The 22,052-nt window shown below is 37.6% G+C and overlaps 1 protein-coding gene and 1 pseudogene across 1 annotated transcript in view; both read right to left on the bottom strand.

Moving 5' to 3' along the window:
* Positions 1-6,359: 6,359 nt before the first annotated feature.
* The window catches only part of LOC144218296 (protein O-mannosyl-transferase TMTC2-like), a 135,227-nt gene continuing 119,534 nt past the window's right edge, over positions 6,360-22,052 (bottom strand). The window contains exon 5 of the mRNA XM_077748143.1: positions 6,360-8,992. Coding sequence (XP_077604269.1) covers positions 8,813-8,992 — 180 coding nt within the window. The 3' untranslated portion in view covers positions 6,360-8,812. The remainder of the gene's footprint in view (positions 8,993-22,052) is intronic.
* Positions 20,206-20,686, bottom strand: LOC144218295 (transcription factor BTF3 pseudogene; annotated as a pseudogene).

Raw genomic sequence — 22,052 nt, 5'->3', positions numbered from 1 at the left:
ACATCTGGATGGGAAGAACAAGCTTCAAGAGGTCCAAGATTGTAAACAGAAGCAGTTAATACCAAATTCCCAGCACTGACAAAAATAACAAGGTGGCTGGGAAAAAACGAAGTGATTATTGTGAGCCCAGGTATTCTTAAAATTGAATGACCTCTTATTGTCCCCCAATCCTTTCCCCATGTAAAGATGTAGTTGGAATCGGTCTCTAGTTTTTAATGAAGGCACTTCAGATGGAAACATTCCTCCATCCTATCTGATCCTCACAGACTAAGAGAATAAAAAAGAGGAGTGGGACACCCCTAGTGTATTGACTGAGTCCATATCCATCAATGCCTGAGCCTAGTTTAAGCCAGTTATAAGATTTGATGAAAGACATTTTCCTTCTGAATGTGATCCTGGGCAAGTCATATGGCTTTCCTGAACTTTTCTTCCTCATCTGGAGTCTGGATTGGAGGATAATTATGTTCCTCTTGCCTACTTTGTCAAATTGTTTCAAAAGCTAAGTATAAAAAATATGAGGTCTCATGAAAATTCTAAAATGCTCTGCATACAGAAAATATCACTACAATGGAAACAAAACAGTCAGAGTGAAAGGATGATGAAACTCTGCTCATTCAGATTTATAGCTACGAGAAAGGCCCAGCTGCCCTGACATTTCAAGAAGCAAGTTGAATGGCGTTGCCATGTTGAGACAAAATGTCATTTGGGGAACTAAGGCCAAAGAAAGGTGATGCAATTGGAGCGTTTCCATGGCCACTTCATTTTCATCAGTGCTCAGAATTGTGTGTTGTTTTCTGTACCAGAGAATCTACATTGTTTGATCATTTGATTAATGTCTCCAAGAAGTGCTTTTAAAAATAAAATATTTAAAGATCAGTTTGGTAATTTTTTTGATAATTTGATAATTACCCTGAAAATGGAGGGCAACAAATCTACATTTGTCATATCTTCTCTTTATCTGAGTGGCATACCTTTTGCAGAAGAAGGACAGGAAAGTGCCCTATATAAAAGAATGATTTGATGAATCACAGCAGCCGCTTGATTGTGACAGGCATAGGAGAGTGTGAAAAGAGATTTGCCAAGGTGTTTATAACAGTATCTTAAGAAATGTCTGCCTTCACCTCCTTTTGACTCCTGCTTGGCTGGATTTAAATCACTCACCCAAGGACAAAAGCTTTGATCTCACTTTATTTCCTCTGTTAATCAAAACACCTCAAATTATGTCTCATTCCTCATAATGATTTCCTCTTTGGAGGATTCACTGTTTGGACTAATGTTTAGTTGCAAACTTCCCAGCCACCCAGTGTGTGAGTGTGTGTGTGTGTGTGTGTGTGTGAGAGAGAGAGAGAGAGAGAGAGAGAGAGAGATACACGTGTATGACAGAAAGAAGGTAGACAAGGTTGAAAGAGAATAGATTAGCAAAAAGTCATAAAGAATTGTAGCAATAATAATAACTTGTAGCTGTTATATTGCAATAGGAAAATATATGCTATCCATACTTTATAATTATTCTCTGACCTATAAAGAGTTTTTAGGTAGCTAAAATGCTCCAAAAATCTTTAATGGCACATAGAATAGACTCAGGTAAAATAGAGAGAAAACAACACCACCAGTGTCTTCATGAAGGTTCCCCATCCAGTATGTCTATGTGTCTTGGAATCTGACACATTGTACCTGTTGCAAAAGGCAAATGAACTTTGGATCACTGATGCACTGTGGCCAGGTCAGAAGAAATAACTGAGCACGTCATCAGATGATAGGAATGGACCTTTGAAATGGGTTAACATACCCTAATGCTTCTGTGTAGGACTTCTACTTAGACCAACTGTGTTTGGGTAGGTATGCTTCATAAATTTATTCTAAAATGAAGAGTTCATGTCTTAAACAAGGGACCCAAACTAAATTTTAGTGATATAGGAGTTTCAGGCAGTAATATCTTCCATGTATGCAATCCATAAAGAATCCATGATCAAATCTTTCCTGGCAAGCTTTGTGTCTACCTCTACTCCAAAGAAGAAGTGTTTTTTACAAACTCTGAGTGGTTGGTATTGGGCCACGAAACATGTAACCTGTAGTTCATACTTCAGCACGTTCCCTGCCACATTGGATCCATTGTGAACGTGTAAGTTTAGGTATGTCATTTGACTGCCCCAAACTACAGCTTCCTCATTTGTAAAGTGCAGAGGTCAAATTTAATGTTTTGTCTTGCTCTCTGATGTCACTACTAGCATTTCTACAAGACCACTTTGTGGCCACTTGAGAAATAGCCACAGACTGGCTCATCTTCAACATCATTCACAGAGCCAACTTTTAGAACAAATACAAGTCCAAACAATAATTAGTTCTATAAACAGAAGTGACAACAAATTAACCAAAAAGTTCCTTGACTTACTTTGTGGAAAGAGATAGGACTTGCTGGTATAATCACATTCTATAAATATCATTGACAGGGTAATTGGGAGAGTGATCCCTAATGGGATATAATAAAACATAATATTAATGTACTCTTTCATATCATATAATATAAAATTATTCAATTAAATTTTAATAGAATGTAGTAACATCTAAATATTTGGTGGCATAGGACAGATTTCTAAAAATATACTTTGAAATACCATAATTTCAGTGGAATTTCCTGAATTGTCATCATCACAAAGTACAGACAAAGGCACATTTACAAAAGAGAAGTTGATCGCAAAGGAAACAAAATAGCCAAACATTAAGCATAACAACATATTTAAAATAACACAAAAGAGAATTAAAAAATGAAAACCTACTGAGATTATTGTATCAATGTAATTTAATAAGTTGATGTCTGCAGAGTTAGGAAGTTAATTATTATTGTTATAGTCAATATGGCCATTACTTGCTAAAGGAGATTAGAACAAGGGCCTACATTAAAATCAAAGGTAGTCATTTGTTTTGTCTCCATGCATGCATACTCCTCCCTCTCCTTCCTTACCAATTCTGATTTTCTGGTCACAAATTGTCTTTTACACAATACGAGAGAAGGATCCAGATGAAAGAGGTATTTTAATACTTTTTGGTATTTTTGGAAACAAATTAAATTGCTTGACTTCTCAATATGTTTTTGACAACTTAATTATAGTATCTAGCTGCTCAGTGATATTACCAAGAGGAAGTTCTCAGAGGAGATATTCATTTTGTGTCCTTTAGGGTGGAAAAGGAAGACACATGATAGAAATTATTAGAAAAAGTCTTTCTAGAAGTCTTGAGCTATTACTTGAAACATGGAACTCTATTCTCTCCATCTGACTGGAGAATGGTTGACAGCTTTGTCTTGAATAAGTGTAATTCTTGTCAAATCCAAAGGAGGTAGGAGAAAAGTTAAATATATTTCAGATTGGAATACATAGTTCTAACCTAGTCAGTTGGTTGAGCATTTTTTCAGCCTCTCCTGTTTATATTATAAACCAATCTCTTATTTTTAACTTATTTTCCCTATAACACAGTGGCTCAATTTTGGCAGACTATTGGACAATCCAAAAGGGCAGTCTCAAAGTTTTCTAACCAAATCCTCCACTTCTTTGACAAAAATTTAATTATTTCTAGCAGCAATTATTAGTCAATTCTCCATGTGTCTATCCATTCTTTTTCCACCTTGACTTTCTCCTTTTAGGGCCTCTAGAAAATTTCCTGAACACCATTTCAGATGTATCAGGTTCTTAGATCTTTATAGGTATTTATTAGTGACCCCACCAAGTTGCCTCACATATTTGTAACTTTTTTACTTGAACCAACAATTTTCTTGCTAAACAAAAGCTCTTTTGTCCACTCTTTGGAAGCAGACAAATAACACAATAATACCAGAGAGCAGTTGTAAAAAGTTGAGGAAACATTTTGAAAACTTAGAAGAAAACTGTCACAGAAATTTCAAGTGAACGCAACTTCAAAACCCAGCAGTACTTCAGGGGGAAAAATACATCTCAAAGCTCTACAGAATAACAACAGCAGAAGGCCAATATGCAGTGACGTGGCCAATGGAATGAAAGCCAATTCAAAGGCCTCTCTGATTACATCCTGCAGGAAGACCACCCAAATGACACAGCAAGAAGGTTAAAGTCCTGCTACACATGCATCTTTCTCTACTGGAAGGCGAAGCCTAGCAGAGTTAGTGCAATTGCATTCCCATTTCAGCTTGTTCTCTCCTCACAGTGGTTGGCAGTTCCAATGCTTAAGCCAAGTTTTCTAGCAACACTCATGAGTTGTAAATAGTGGGAAGCAAATTCTATAGTATTGAAAATATTTAAATTAAGTAGAAACTCATATTCCAGTACATACAAATGAATCAGAATTACTGTAATTATTAAGTTATCCCCAGAAACCCAGTTTCCTCCCTCGTAGTAGCAAAAATAACCAAGACTTAGATGCATTTCCTTTCTTTGTACTAGAAATGATTACTATGTGAAAACACAGTCTTAAGGTGAAAACATCAAATGAGAAGAATTCTTGAATTCCCAATCTCAACTTTTTAGGAACTGGATTTTCAAAAATATCTAGCTGATAAAGAACAAATGATAGATGGACTTCTAATTTATAGTGTGTTTTATGTTCTACTCACAGTGTGCCAGGCTGAAGAAATTGTGCCAAAAAAGAAAGACGTGGCCCCTGCCTTTACTGGTTTTAGAGTAGAGTGCTTTTGATCTAAGATAAAGCTGTACCTTGACTTAAAAACAGAATGAGGGCACCTGGGTGGCTCAGTCAGTTAAGCATCCGACTTTGGCTCAGGTCATGATCTCACGGTTTGTGAGTTCAAGCCCTGCATCAGGCTCTATGCTGAAAGCTCAGATCCTGGAACCTGCTTTGGATTCTGTCTCCCTCTCTCTTTCTCCCCTCTGTGTGCTCTCTCTCTCTCTCTGTCTCTCAAAAAAAAAAACCATTGAAAAATTAAAAAAACAATGCATTATTCAATTACTTCATGTAGCTAGTCTACTTAATAATTGACATTCCTATAGCCTGTCATGTAACTACCACTAACTAGTTTGGGGAACTTAGTTAAGCCACCTAGTATGGGGGGCCTTATGTTCTTTAGATTGAAAGTAAATAGGTCTAACTACACAGTCACTGAAATCCTCTCTGAGGACTTCTCACAATCTAAATGTTCTAGATTTTTTTCATGTGCTACCTCTGTGTTTGTTTGGGTTGCTGTAGCAAAATACCGAAGACTAAAGCTTATCAACAACAGAAACTTCTTTCTTCCAGAGGCTGGAGATCCGAGATTAAGGCGCCAGCGTGGTCACCTGAGGGCCCATTTCTGGGTTGCATGCTGCTCACTGTATTCACATGGTCGAAAGGGTGAGAGACTTCTTTGGAGCTTCTCTCATCAGGATATGAGTCCCACTCCTATCACTTCTCGGCCTTTTGGGTAAGATCAAGTGAATCCCACTCCTGAGGGATCTGCCCTCATCACTCCCCTGCTCCCTACCTCCTAATAACATAATCTATGGACATACGAATTTTAGGAGGACATCAACGTTCAGACCACAGGAATTTCCTTTCAGCTTTGTGATCATCTGAAGTATGAAGGGTTGGGAATGTGATTTGTGAAAGATGAATAGCTAGAGAAAATGCCAAAAGGGATGAGAACTCTTGTCTCCAGACTTGGGATCACAGCCTGAGTGCTCACATGACACAGGACAATACGGGGACAGGCTTGCTGCTTGCTAGCTTCGTGACCTGGACGAGCTAATTTCATACCCCTGAGCTCTGGCTTAACTATAAAGTTGGAATATAACCTCACACATCCATATGATGTTTAGCATACAGTAAAATCTTTATAGCTAAATTTTATCCTTAATAAAGGAATTCAGCAATATATAATTATGTTATTATATAATGACAAATTTAACAAGCCTATCAAATTTTCTGTCTAGAACCCAAGGGTTTTCTTATAACTGAAACCTGAATGTGTCGTACTCCTGTCTTTCAACAAAATAGCATTGTGCTTTCCTCTAGGATCAGGACTAGAGTATCAGGGTCTTCTAAATATGGCCATTTTAACCAAATGAATTATGAACGGGTCATGCTTGGCATATTTCCTAACACATTCCTATAGCTCATCAATAAAAGAAAAGAAAACTTATGCCATCTTTTTTTTTTTTGGAAAGTGGAAAATCTGGTGTTATGGGGAACCTTAATATTATTATAACTATTCAAAATTAATGATTACTTAATATTGGTTATACATGAGCCATGATATGTCTCTGATGCTCAATCTCTACCTTTTAAAAACTTTTTCCAGTCTCTGTTAAAATCCATGAGAACCTTACGTGCTGTTGCTGCAGAAGATTTAAAAAAGGCCTGTACGACATATTTGTTATCAATGCTTTATTGTTGAAAACAAAATTGAAATTCTCTGGCACATAAAACAATTATTTCTACAAAAGGAAAGCCTACAAATCTTGATAATTTATACAAATAACAGTTTCTCAAAAAATAAAACTTTAATTTAGTAAACTTGTCTTGTGCTCTATATTTTTAGCACTGTCTGCAATAATCCACCATAAATCCCTGAGCGGAGACATTTTTTGACCATGTTCTATAGCGCCCCCTCCCGACCTCCCCCCAAGTTGGTCAGTTACTAAGCCCAGCCCTGTAGTGAAAGGTGTCAGGGACATTTAGCTATTAAACATCCATGCATTTTATGACACAGGCCCAATTATTAATGCTACCTGGGGACTGGGTCAATATGAAGTGCCTCTACTGTGCAATCAGCGAATCTATTAAGAACCAAGTGTCTGGAAGAACATCAACAACAAAAAGACATAAAATGTTAAGAATAGGAAGTCATCATAGGTCAATAACTATTTAAATAAATAAAACTGTTAGACATTGAATTTATCTCTATATCCTTATATTAAATTCCTTATTTATTTTTTTTGCAATTGCCAATGCACTAGAAGATGAAAAATACACTTCAACCCACACTTTTGGTTTGACCACGGGTTTGCTGTTTTTAAATGTTAAATATCGTTCTGAAAAACACAGTGACCTAGTTATAATTTAACTTTTGGCCCTTCGATGAAATGTTTACAAAATAATATACATATTAGGAGGGCCTTCTTACTAATGCCATCAACAAACCTCTCTCACTACAACTGCCCTTCTTTCAAACACACTAATGCCATAGGAACACTACTTTAAATTCTTCATCCCACTTTATTCAGATAAGGAGCAAAACATGTAAAATATGGAGAAAACAAAATATGATGTATTTGCACGTCCAGCTTCCTTTTAGTGGGGATGCTGCCCAATATATATACATGAAAAGTTAAAGAAAAGAGAAAAAGCTAATTTTCAGTTGCAAACAACTGACTTACTGAATCAAGTTTTGTTATTTTGCTATGGTAGAATAATAAATAAATAAATATGTAGGGTATTGTGTAGCTACTTTCTCTATGAAGAAGGTGATAGTAAACTGCTTTTTTTTTTTTTGCAAAGTTAGTTTTTAGTAGCAAAGTTTGTAAGTCAAACATTGTTCAATGTTTTTCTCTACCTCATTTTTACTTGTGTAATGATCACTAAAGTGGTTACTAATAGATAAAGAAATAAAATACCGATTTGCTAGTGAAAAAATAGTTTAACTGTGAAAAGCACATGGCAGAAGACATAAAAACACACAGGCTGATGCTATACTCTACTGCAGCCTAAAGTAAGTCATTTTTGATGTCTTTAAGGAAGAGCAAAATATGATAAAAATAACGCCTTAAAAACTTATTTGCATTGCTGTATAGGAACCTGTCAGAAAGTGATTAGCATTTTATACCAATTCTTTCCAAAATATAACATTCATTGGCAACCATTATTATACACTGCTTTGCTCAGACTTGATTTCTTAACCATTAACATCTGGGAAGTGCATAGCACGTTCCCTTTTGCCTAATAGCTGCTGGTTAGTTATTGGAATTAGAACACTTTTAAGCTCTTTTGGATGTAATCTCTATATTAGCATGTACATTAACCAGGTATAGTTATTTCAAAAGCCTAAGAATTACTACAATGAATTCTCCTAGGTGGTCTGGGGTGACGTCGGTGACGTTAAAAGTAAACATTGCCTGCCTGACACGTATAAGGTCTGCCCGGCCTCTCCCGCAACACCAGTGTGAAAGCTGGTTACCTCAGCTCAGAACATGAAAAGCAAATGCTGTCTAAAAGAAATGAAGACTGTGACATCCAAATCATAAAATGTGATGTGCACTTGTCAGGAAACAACTATAGATTCTGACGGGTCTTGACATACTTAGAAAAAAGTTTTTTTTTTCTCTAAGTTTCACAAATTGGTAAGCAGGCCGTCCCGAAGAGGGAAGACAGCAGCATCAGGACAACCCACCAGCACGCTGGAATTCACGCGACACTTTAATCATTCCCTATTAACACTTGCTCTTAATAGTTTAGCAGGGCTGAATGGACACTCTGACTTCCTCTCACAGTGTTTAAGGAACAATATAATTTCTAAATTAGCTTTCAAAAATGAACAAAATTTGTAACTTAGATTCCCTGCCCACCCCACCCCCCTCGCCCCAATGCCGTGAGATCCTGTTTTAAGTGCTCTGGTTTAATAGTTCTATGGGTAACAATTACATCCTTCAGGAGGTTTCCAATGTTCCCCTTTTTGGTGTTAACGGCTGTGCCAACAGCAGAGTGAATACTCCCAGAAGTGGCAGTGACCCCAGTGACCCCTGCCCCCATCTTGAAGTCCATACTAGCTCTTGTCCTAGCACTGCTGGGAAGGTCTGTTCATTAACGAAGCCAGCTTTCCAATAAGGAGGAGGACGAGGTATGCCCTCCCGTGTCAGGTCTTGGAAGTCTTTAAGCCTTGCTTTTCCATGATGTTCCACAGTTTACGGAGATTGGACTGCGTGATGACATCATCGGGCTTGAGCTGCAGTGCCCGCAGGTAGTTGGCCTCAGCCTTTTGGAGACGGCCGTTGAGATGGAGAATAGCCCCCAGGTTCATCAGAGCCGCCGGATACTGGAACCAGAGAGAGGGAGGAAAATGATTAAGAGGCTTGTTTCAAGCTTTCCTTCATGGAAGACAAAAATCTTCATCCACTTATGCAAATGATTCCCTTATGTCTGGAGGCATTTTATGGAAGCAATTTAGCAATTTATACAAATAGATCAAGATAACTAGGAATAAAAAAAAGTTTTCAAACAGCTGGTGCACTCTGCTTTAAATAGGGCGGGCAGCTACAAAAATCTTCTTTAATGAGAAAGCAGAGGTTACATATGAAAACCTTGTAGCCTCGTCAGACTGTACTTTTCTAAGGAAACAGTTAAAAGTTATACAATTTCAGATAGAACTGAACTTTTTTTTCAACTCAATGACAAGAAATAAAAAAATTAAGTTGGAAAAGTTGACAAATCTACAACTGCCCACTCTTTGTTTCCTCTCCTTAGCAATATTCCAGGCTGTTTATGCAAACATTAAGTAAATAAGTTAAAACATTGTAAAATTTTACTGATGTTTTCAGGGTAAAAACTCTGAAAAATAAATTCAAATGTAACCACTAACGTCCTTTCCAAATCTAACCCAAGTAGTTTAATGAGACAAAGTTCTTATTTTTAAGTCAAATTTTTAAACTTCTCCTGGTGAATGTTTATTGTAAATACAGCAAAGTAAAAACATACCAAAACAGAAAAAAGGTGGTGCAGAAAAACGTAACCTTTGTCAGAAGTTTTATATTCTTTGTTTAAAGGTAGTTGTGATTCTTGAACAAAGAAATTTTTGTAATATGTGATATTTGCAATACGAAGTTATCACATGAAAGGCAGAGTTAAAAAAAAAGTATGACTTATGTACCCCTAGTTTCAGACAAGAGTATCCATCCCTGAATTGTCACATATTAGTTGACAACAACAAAAGTCCTTCCCAAAGGAAAGAAAAATTTTTTTTGCTTGCTTTCTACAAATAAAGGCAGTTCTGTTCTTGTCTTGTCGCTCGAACTTTCTGGCTAATATAGAGCAGTTAATATTTTGGCAGTTATACAAATGCGTATTTCAAATATCAGATAAAACTAAATGTGTTTATGCTAAGATTGTGTTTTCATTTTGCAGATGGTGTCAATGGAGTAATTGTCCTGGCAACTCTGTGATGCAGTGTAAAGTAATTCACAATAATTTTTACAATTTAGTATTTTCACAAAATGCATGCATTTCTCAGCTGAATTCATGTGACTCCACTCTTTACTGTAAAAACAGTTATTTCTGAGCCAAAAAGAGTGCTGGGGGCAGGGCTGAATAGCTCAGAATAAACCAACTGGAAAGAGATGATCAGATTTGGACTTTAAGAAGTCTGAGTTTGAATTCTTGCTCAACCACTGACTGTGACCTTGGTGAGGTCCCCTAACATATCTGTGCCCAATTCTTTCATTTATGAAATATTAAAATAACATCAACTTTTTTGCATATTGTCAGAAAAAAAATGAGACAATCAACAATGTGGTACATAGTAGACACTGCGAATGTCAAGTTCACTTTTTCTTCTTTCCGTCTCCTTGAGGTAGAGCACATGCATGGTTTTATAGAAACATTTTTATGTTTTTATATATACTTTACAATTTTTTATTCCAATAGCTACACTATATGTCTGTGGATGCACAGCAAAATTCTCTTAAGTCCTCAACTATAGGGCATTACTTTCAAACTTGTCTACATCCTCTTTTCTTTTCCAAAAATAATGTTGCAAATATAAGCTCTTCCTGACCTTCAAAAACCTTTTGGTCAGGATGACGCCACTTATCAAGAAAAATACAGATGGTCAGTTTCTAATTTTAAGCCCCAATCCAAATAAACAGAGCTCTAAATTACATGTGCAATGAAGGTCCATGCTGGAAACCTAAAATAACACCACCTACTCTGTCTTCCTAACAGAACTTTGTTATCATTTCACCATTATCTTGAGTCTCTTGATGCCTAGATGCATTTCTGAATTCTATTCCCTCACATAGCTTAGCATAACTATCAACAAACAGCTACTAAAGTGATGCGAAAGTGTGCTCACAGCCTGAATTACTAGAGATGCTAGTAGATAAAATGTTCAGACTTCCGCTATCATGAGTGGGAAGAGAGGAAATGGGGATGGAGAACCACGGTTGGAGATCATTCCTGGCTAGCCAGAAATAGAAGAGGCCCAGAGACAGGGGCTGAGAGAAACCAGATGGCTCTGTGGGATAGTCGTTATTTCTTAAATTGCTTTATTATTAAAGTATCTGTGCCCAAGTATAATCACCAGTTACGGGGATTATTGAAAATACTCAAAAGTTACCGAGTCACAATGCCTGGGTGCCAATGCCAGCTCTGGCCCAGAGATGTGTGCACTTGGACAAGTTGATGGAACACTGAGGCGTCAGTTTCTTATAGAAATGAATGATAATAGTACTTGCTCCATAGAACTGCTGCAAAGATTACAGGAGAATACAATATTATTGTCTTTTTCCTCTTATTTTCTGTCTCCTTATCATCTCAGAACCCAAAGCAGAATCTCCTGTCGGTGTGCCTGAGGAAACACCAAATCCAAGCCCTGTGGATTTGTGACCTGGCTCTACCTTTACTAGCTTTATAGACTTTCCTAGGTTAAACCAGAAGAGATAGAGGTGAAGACAAGTGGTAAAGTAAACCAAGCCACATAAATAGGCTTTGTTACTGAACTGCAGCCTGGATTCCTCTGTCTTCAGAGTACTTGAGTCACTTCGCTTCCATCAAATGATGAAAAAAGAAAAGTGAATATTACTCTAAAACAACACAATTAGGAAGTGAAATCTGTCATCAAAATGAGTTCTGAATGCTAATTATCATAGTGTTTTTGGAATAACTTTTGTGTTTTTCTTTAAATTTTTAATGTTTATTTATTTTTGGGAGAGGGAGAGAGAGAGAGAAAGAGAGAGAGAGAGAGAGTGAGTGCACGCTGGGGAAGGGGCAGAGAGAGGGAGACACTGAATCTGAGCTGTCAGCACAGAGCCTGATGCGGGGCTCGAATTCACAAGCCATGAGATCATGACCTGAGCTGAAATCGGATGCTTAACAACTCAGCCACCCAGGTGCCTCATGGAATAAATTTTAAGGTTTCATTATCCACCCTAGCATGTTACTCATTAAACAAAAATAATAAAAAATGGACATTATGAGGTTAAAATGGGATAACAGATCCAATAGAAGTTCATGTATACTTATTGTGTTCTTTTTTTAAATGTTTACTTATTTTTGAGAGAGAGAGAGACAGCAAGAGAGAGAGAACGAACTTGAGCAGGGGAAGAGCAGAGAGAGATGGAGTCACAGAATCTGAAGCAGGCTCCCGACTCTCAGCTGTCAGCACAGAGCCCAATGTGGGTTGTGAACCCACAAACCATGTGACATGACCTGAGCTGAAGTTGGACACTAACCAACTGAGCCACCTAAGCGCCCTAATTGTGTTCTCTAAAGAGTAAAAATCCAAGTAAACTACAAATATATATGTTTAAGAACATAATATTTTAGGCAGCTATAGATTTCTGTGTTTAGCTGTAACATTTTCATTTGAATGCGTCTATCTCACCAGAGTAAAAATAAGTTTTTATTTTACAAACCTACATTATTATGCAGTGCTTTTAAAACATCACTATAGCCTCTTATTTGAGTGAGTGGAAACTGAGGAAATTTGCATGCATGCTCACATGTGACCTAAGTAATGAGCACTTAGGTACAAGCCTTAGGTAACTGCTTGAAAGTGTCAACAGATACTTTATGTAAACAATTTCATGTGTTTGTTAAAAATATAAGAAATAAAACTCGATGCAGACTACTTTCGGTTACATGGTTTTTACTCTCTTCAAAGATGAGCCTTCACAGTGCAACGAGGGGTAGCTTACTGGATGCCCAAGGGACTGAGTGCCTATCGGTCTTTTAGCCTTGCCTCTCGTCCAGGGAGTAACATCAGCATCACCTGGGAACTTGGCAGAAATGCAGAATTTCAGGTGCCAACCAGAGAATCAGAATCTGAATTTTAATGAAATCCCCAGGTATTTTGTATGCTCATTGCAATTTGAGAAGCAATGTTCTAGAGGTCATTTCCTGATCTTAGATCATATTATTTTACATCTTTTGAGACGAAGTGTCCTATAGGAGGATGAAGTCCTTTATGGAACAAAGAATGTCAGATCAAATGTCTATCCTCTCATAAAGTGAATTCTTTTGGTCATGCAATTATTTAGAGTAGTAGATGTTCAAATGAAACTTTATTAACAGAAGCCATAAATGACTAAATATTATTGGACAGGAGAGGAAATAAAACGCCTTTACATAGCCAAATAGGAGCATGTAGAGGTTTTTAAACAGAATTAAGGACTACCTAGCTATATAACTGAAATGCAAGAAGTTCAGGTGACTTGCTGTCTGATGACACACTGGTGTCCTTGCTCTCTGCCAGCTGTGACTCATGGGCTGGGGAAAAGAAACCCAACCACAACACAACCACAATCCCCACACACATCTTCTTTGATTAAAGACAGCTGATGAAATTTTTAGCATGTTAACAAAGGCAGTAGCTTGCAACCCAGTAAAATGGGGCTTATGGCTCCATACAACAAATGACATCGTCTCCCACTTCACAGACTAGAAAGGAGACCCAGATTTTTCTTGTTCCCTTTAAGAGGACAGATGCTTTACATCAAAGGGGCTGACAGGCTGCCATACTGAGGCAACAAATGACGTCTTTTTCAAGTCACTAGGGAATTACGACTTTATTGTTACTTGACTGTGGTCTTTGGTTTATTTCTCCAACACTGGAAGAAATAGGCAAATTCAAATAGTAGGTTGGGGTGGGGTACAGCAAAGGCAAGATTGCACTGGTCTGATTCTAGTCTAACACATCGAGGCTCCCCAGGAACTCAGCTGAGCTCACAGGGTATCCTCAACACACAGGATTAGGAGACAAAGTCATTTTCCTGCTCTTTGCCTATTATGTAGTCTTGGGAAGAGAAATATCTATGGAGGAGGAACAGTACAATTATATGGGGATTTAGGATTGGACATTCATGGATTGGACATTCATGATCACATAGGATTGGACATTGAGAACAGGACTAAAATCTACAACTTTGAGCAGAGGATTTGGGTAGAGCCTAGAAAAAGGAAAAGGGTTTGGTTGAAATGGTCTGATTAGGCAGGAGCTGGAAATCCACACAGTAATTGCGTTTTCTTAACCCATTATTCCCTGTGACCATTTACATCTTTGTGAAGGTAAATCAATAGGCAAGAGAAGTTTTGAAAAAGATGAAGACAGAAATATCTGGCCAATACCTCTAATTTTACAAATATGTTTATTTCCATCCAAAGCATTGCTCAATTTATCCATATAGTTGTATATTTACTATTGTATGAACTAAATAACTTTTGAGGAAGAATTTCTGAGGTTGGCCTTATCCAGCTATTATTTACTACACTACAATTTTGGGGGATATTTTCAAGATAACCAACTTTAACTTCTCTTCTGAATATAATTTGCAAACTTAAATGAGTTTACCCAGTCTGAAGTTTTTAATGGATTCTCACTCTCTTTCAAGTAGTTACTGAATAACTTAACAAGGCTAAATACTGCCATTCAACTGTATTCAGTTGAAATTGCTTACCCAATTGAATTTACTGGAGCAGTAACTGTACCACGATGCTTAATAATGGTATAAACTAAAAAAACCCATATTCATGAAAAAGAGTATTTACGTATAAATTTAAAGAATCTCTATTTATTGTGCCTTGTACATGGCAGATATTCAATAAATAATTACTGCATTAAAGACTATCTATCAGGCTTATGGAAAAAAAGTGTACCATGAACCCAGACAAAGTCTGATACCTTATCCCTCCTCTATTCCAACGTTACCCCTCTTCCTTTGTCTTCCTGGCATGCTTCATGGTCAATGCCAAGCTAGAGATCTGCATAAATTATCCTTGATTCCTTGCCTTCCTCCATACACACATATCTGCTCTTACATCTAGCGGTTGTTGACAACTTTACCCAATAATCTCCCTTAAATTTGTCTTCTAATTATACTCTGTCCTTTTCTCTTTACTTGGTTTAAGCCCTAATCACCCTTTCTTGGATTGTTTAAATAAAATTACTTTGGGAAAGAAGAATAAGTGAATGGGTAGCTGAATAGATTAATGGGTGATAGATTAAAAGAATGAATGAATGAACATGTAAGTAAAGCCATATGCAAGGTTTTTACTGTAAATATTACAGGCATACAAATAAAACTTTGAGAGAATACAACAGAACTATTTACTTGCCTAATAAGCAAAACTTTATAAAGACAACTTAAACGCCCAAATATCTCACTGTCCTATTCCTGAACTCACCCCCATTCTCCCAAGAAAACCACTATCCTGAAGTTGGTATTTATCATTCCAATGTGTATTTTCACTTTTATTTTTTGTGTAGCCATAATAAATGTATAATCTTACACATTTACAATTTTTAATTTTATAAATTTGTCATCATCCACCGTGAGATGTCATCCTGCCAAGCATGCACATGAAACTTGGATTTTATGCTCAACATTTTGTTTTGCAGATTTATCCATGTTGATAAAGTTTAGTTCTTTATTATCAATTTCACTGAATGAGAACCCATTCTCTTACGGATGAACTTACAGATTCTTTAGAAGAGGGCTCCCATCCACATTCTTGTGAATATCTCTACACATATTTATTGGGAGAATTCTGAGGATTGTAATTGTTGGAGCAGATCATCTGCAACTTTGCCAGACATTATCAACTTCTTCTTCAGTCTCACTGCATCAAATGCATTAGCATCAACATGTCACAGGGGCCCTTTTATTCCATATTCTTAACAAAACTTGACATTGTATGACTTTTTAGTTTTTGCAAATTGAAAGTTGTAAAACAGTATTTTATTTGGTGTTTGCTTTTTTTCCTGATTACTACAGAGGTCAATACCATCTTCATAAATGTATTAGCTTTTTCCTTTTTCTTTCTAGCGATCCACCTGTTCCTTAACATTTAGACAGAATCAGTTTTGTAAGTGCTGTCACCCACACAGTGGTATTTGAACGGGAATTCCACAGAATGCCTACTACCTCAAAACAGCTCCCATATAGGGCTGTCTGGCCTACTGTTTTCCTGGTCGGAGTCACTTTCTCAACAGGGACAATCAGAGAAGCACTGTTTCTAAGATGGAAAATCTGTTTTACACAAAATGGCAAGTCTTTGATACAGGTGCACTTTCAATGTGGGTGAGAGGATGACAGAAATCTGGGCAATAGAGAAGGGCACCAGGTCCACTAAAGTGTTACACAGCAATGATGGGCATCTTGGACAACGGGATGTGGGAGAGGCTGGCAGCTCCTAGTTAGCCTCACACAGAACTGCTCTTTCTTTACGGCCTGCTTCTCTTCTTGATCTGCTTTCTGGCTTTCTTCTCAGCTATTCTACTTAGAGAAAACAAGAGAAATTAAAGTGACAAATATGTGTCATATTCTCCCTCTCTTACTGTCCTCCATTTCTATCGGCACTGCCTAGTATGGCGTCCCATCCGTTCCTAAATGCTGTCTGCCTCCTCTTGTTCTCCTACCTTAGATTCCTGCTCACCTCTATCTATCTACCACTTGACCATTTGACTTTTTTAAAACACAAATGGGGGACGCCTGGGTGGCTCAGTTGGTAGCGTCCGACTATGGCTCAGGTCATGATCTCACAGTTCGTGGGTTCCAGCCCGACGTGCTGACAGCCAGCTTCAGATTCTGTGTCCCCCTCTCTCTCTGACCCTCCCCTGCTCACGCTGTCTCTCTCTCTGTCTCTCTCTCAGAAATAAATAAAAAACATTTTAAAAAATTAAAAAACAACAACACACAAATGGGGTTTTAGAGATCAACCTGTGCCTACAGAAAAGAATCCAGACTCTTCAGGCCAGTGCTAAGACACAGATTGCAACATGGTACCCCAAATAAGCCCTCAACATACATTCTGCATGAGTCACGTGAAACTTCTATTTCTGCCACGTGCAATTCTGAGCATTTATTTTTTTTATCAAACTGTTTCTCCGACAAAGCCCTTCTTCCATTTTCTTTTCAAAAATCTTCTGCTCATTTTAAAAAGGAGTTTTAACAATCTCTTATTCATAGTTTGCTCTTGTATGTTCCCATAGTACTATCTACATAAATTAATTGCAACACTTAACCACAGTGAATTATATCTACTTGTTATAAGCATCTGTCTTTGCTGGAGAGTGAGACAGACAGTGAATTTATTTTAACTGTCTTTATAGTGCTAGTGCCAGGCTCTGGCATATGAAAGAAATTCTCAATGAATGCTTCTTGAAAGAAGAAAAAAAATATATGATTTAGCAGAAAGAGCTGACCTTAAAGAGGTAAATTCTAGCCCGATCTCCATGTAACTTCATAAACACTGAGTAGGCATCTACTATACATCAAGGTTGCCGTCAGATACTCTAGATAAGAGGTGAACAAGAACAGTATTTTTTTAGTCTATTAGTCTTTTGGTCAACTTTAATTGTACATTTGGCATTTCTCACAAGCCACTAAAAGGTGTACATTCATTATCTCATTTACATCCCTGAAACGTAGGAGGTCAGGGTAACTCTTATCTATGCACTGTTCTAAGCACTGCTCTAAACACTAATAGGAGACACTTCACTGAGTGGTGTGGGATTCACTGCCCTCAGGCTGTTTATAGTACAGCGTGTGAATACACATTTCCCTGCTACAGAGAAGAATCAGACATGTCTATAGGGTTGAGCTGTGGAGGAGAGGGGTGGCTACTGCGCTATTACATAAGATGAATTGTCAGGCTGCTCCCTCTTTACTTCTTCGGAAGAGAGAATGGCAGGCATACAAACTTTTGAAACTGGTGTCACATCAAAATCAACTTGTTACTTTCTAAAAGTATTTTTAGCAAACTGCTGAGAGTAGAGCCAACAGTGGAGAGAAACCCTAACAGAGAAGAGTCTGAATTTCAATTAGTTTGGAGATTAAGATGTCAACAGTGATATCCATGCTGTTGAATCTTTGAGACCAAATCAAAATGGAGAAAAAGGATTGCAAAATGGAAAAAAAAATTGAGACCAAATCAAAATGAGCCATGTGAGTGGCTCAGTCGGTTGAGCGTCTGACTTCGGCTCAGGTCATGATCTCACGGTTTGTGGGTTTGAGCCCCGAGTAGGGCTCTGTGCTGACAGCTAGCTCAGAGCCTGGAGCCTGTTTCAGATTCTGTATCTCCCTATCTCTCTCTGACACTCCCCTGCTCATGCTGTCTCTCTCGCTATCAGAAATAAACATTAAAAATTTTTTTAAAAGTTGCATTAAAAATGAAATATTGATACAATAAACTATCTGTTACAAAAGTCTATGATAAAACAGAAATCCACATGCAATGTGATGATCTCAGTTTAGAAATGATAGTTCTTTGAAGTCACATTTTGACTACAGTTGTATTTTGAATAAAGTATCTCTGCTACAAGGATTTACCAAGTGCACATACAGCAAGGGCAACAACATGGGGAATTCAGCAATGGCAAGGCACAGCCTGACAGATAATAGAAATGGTTCATAGTGATTCTCCATTTCAGCACAGTATTTGCGTTTTTGAAATAGCTTTGAATAAAACAAAAGAGGTATAGGTGACAAGCAAGACACAGCGCTGTGTTAAGGGAGTAGTTTCAATTTCTCAGTGACACATTTTATCCTGTGTGCTCAATCCTTCTCTCCCACATCTGCCCCATCCCAGCGACTGTTGCAAGAATGTTCGTTTAATTTTTATGATGGGTGTGACTGCCACAATGTGGAGTGCTATTCATTTCAATGGCAATCAAAATGCCAAAAGTTGTGGTTAGGGGGATAGCAAACAGTGATTGTAACAGACTCTTTTCAAAGGTGGGAGTTATTTCTAACAGATTTTAAAGTACACATACTAAATTAAGAATATGAACTCAGAAATTATTCCACACTAAAGAAGATCCTACTTCAAAGATAGGTTTTCCCAATGTCCTTAATTTCATAAGAACATGTCTCACATGATCCAAATGGAAAACCTAGATCCCCGGCTACCTCAGTTTCAGTCAGAACTTTTATAAAATGCAGTCAGTGCACTGTTTATCTTGATTTGCGATACACACGTAGCTCATTATTTGAAGTAAAACTACAAGTAAAAGTTCTACATAAGCGAGAAAATACGACTTTAAGTGCCTGCAAGATTAGAAGAATGAAAATAAGTAGAACCTACTGAAGGTTAAAAACATTAAAGTAATGAAATTTAGGAAAGAATCTGCACACAGGCAAAATCATCTCTATCTCTAGAACACCCAGAACTGTCTGCCCTTACAAATGCAGACAGCTGCCATGGAACCTGCAGCGTTTTCCTTTCCTTTCTTTTTCCTTGAACCAAATTCCTTGTCTGTTTCTATTCCAAATGTGACATAAGCAACATAATTCACTCTACACCTTATTCATTTCTCTTTGGTAAGAAGGGGAGGGAAGAACACGTGCATGCTTTCTCCATCATAATTGTATTACGCAGGAGGATTTCCAGCTGTATGGACATCCACGAGTGCATGTGGGAAGCATGAGTATGAATATATGTGTGTATATATATATGTAATATTAGATATATAATAAAGCATCACTTTATTAGATATATTCAAACTCACGCTTCACACATATTACATATTATAAGATCTAATTCCATCTATAATATCTATCATATTACATATTAGATATTATATATCTAATAAAGTGATGTATTTCAGAGATATGCTGGAAGTTGAGATTTGCGTTTATAACATTTGAGAACTTAACTGTCATGGGAGACAGAAGCAGAGATTTTTTTCTTTTTAATCTTTTTTCTTTTGGAGGGGCTGGCCTTTTTTGCTCTGTAAAATGATCATCTGAGTTTTTGTTTTTTATTTTATTTATTTATTTAGTTTTTACTAGGCAAAGAACTTTATTAACCTTATTTCAAACTTTATTCCCAGACTTCTTCAGCTTAATTAGCTGCAAAGAGTGAACTGTGTATATGCAAAAACTGAAAAGAGCCACAATGTCCAAGGGGTTTGGGCTTAAAAATATTAGAGATCTAGATTTTATCAGATCCACAGACAAATTAAGAAGCAGTCAAAATAGGAAACAGCAGCTCCCAGCAACTTCTTCAAGTTTTATCTTCTTTGGAAGTTGACCCAATTCAGTTTGCTTCATTCCTAGAAGCTTCATCAAAATTCTCCGCAAGGTCTGGAACTTCATCATCATCCTCCCCTCCGGTAGTGACTGTTGGCTTCCTGTCCACAGATTGTTTGGGCAGAACTTCAGCCGATCATCCTAAACTAGTCAGACTGTCTGCACCACGTTGGTTTGAGATCCTGGGTAGCAATTCTGTCAGCTGCTTTATCTCAGTTAAAGTGTTTGCTGCCAGGGATGCCTACACTGTAGGTTGTTAGAGTACTTTACTGTTCCGTGGCTTGTGAATATACCCTCTTCTTCAATACCAGAGATACTGTTTACCCTTAACTTCTCTGAGGAGAACTGAAGTTTTTTTTGTGTGTGTGTGTGTGTGTTTTTAAATCATCTGCTGTAGCTGTTCTATGAACCACCTTCTTTCGGCGAGCAGCTCCTTTCTCATCAATGCACACTTGTGCTTGAAGTTTGGTGAGTTTCTCCTGGTTCATGATAGTTTCTTTTATCTTTTTGGAGTAGAAATGGAACCGTGCAAGGGACTAGGGTTGGCACTCAGGGGGTCTCGGGTGGACCAGCTGAGATTAGGTGCACACAGAAGGGGCTCATCTGAGTTTTTAAAATCACAATGCTCCAAGGGGTGTCTGGGTGGCTCAGTCGGTTAGGCGTTAGACTCTGCACTGGCAGTGTGGAGCCTGCTTGGGATTCTCTCTCTCCCTTTCTCTCTCTGCCCCTCCCTGTGATGTCTCTGTCTCTCTCAAAATAAATAAATAAACTTAAAAAAAATTAAAAACACAGTGAAGCAAGAGCTACACATTTACTACACTGACAAAATCAAAGTTTCAGCTGAAGTAAAGATTTGACAGGTGCCAGGAAAAAATTTTTAATCTCTCTCTCTCTATATATATATATCACTCCTCCAATACACTTCTACGTTTGCCAAAACAGGCTGTGATCAACAGGAGGTCAACTGAGTGATTCTAGAGTGTATATTGGCAAAATGACAGACTTGTTCCTGAATAGGACTTCTGACAATTATTATTTTAAAAAAACAGGAATGAGCATGTCAGAGACCTGAAAACAGTGGGTTAAATGAAATTTAGGTTAGGCATACACACTCTAAGGATGGGTAAGACATTTTCTCCCCCCTCTCACGAAGCAGAGGGAGTGAAGAGGCAGGATTCATTCAAGGGTGACAGTGTCACTGGGATCAATCACATTTCAACATGACATTTAGAAGGCAGCAACTGTCTACCCACAGAATGAATATGAAGAAACATGTTTCATAAAGAGAATTCACCACAGGCTTCATGCACACTGCAAGTGGAAAGTTTTGCTAACACTCTGTGTTAGGATGACCAGATCAAACATAACAAGCAGGAGTAAGCAATTCCTCCAGAAACTGTAAATCTTTCCAGGAACTAAAAATAAAATATAAACAGGGTGTCTGATGCACAGCATTCTATCTGCACTTTTAAAGGACCAAGACTTTGTTGATACATGCTTGGAAAAATAATGATGCAAGGTCTTCACACATCATTTCATAAAATATTCTATCAGGACACACCAATTAAGATGAAGCCATGCTGTACTTCAAGCCAATACACTTGCCAGAATGTCACACCTGCTGAAGATGTAAATATAAACATGGCTTGGGCATATCTAAATTTATAGCAAATCAAGGGAGGTTTAATGGCGGAGCTTCTGCCACTCACATAGTATAAGCTCACGTATTACCCTCAGGATCTTTACATTTAATTATCCATTTTGCCTTTATTTTTGAGATGTTCATACCTGAAATTGCCACAATCACATAGCATCAACCACCTAATGTAAGGCTTGAACAGCTAGCATGTTTCT

This window comes from Crocuta crocuta, unplaced genomic scaffold (genome assembly GCF_008692635.1).
Source record: "Crocuta crocuta isolate KB4526 unplaced genomic scaffold, BGI_CrCroc_1.0 scaffold79, whole genome shotgun sequence".
Lineage (NCBI taxonomy): Eukaryota > Metazoa > Chordata > Mammalia > Carnivora > Hyaenidae > Crocuta > Crocuta crocuta.
Note: the sequence above shows the minus strand (reverse complement) of the source record. Positions and strands in the feature narration are given on the sequence as shown.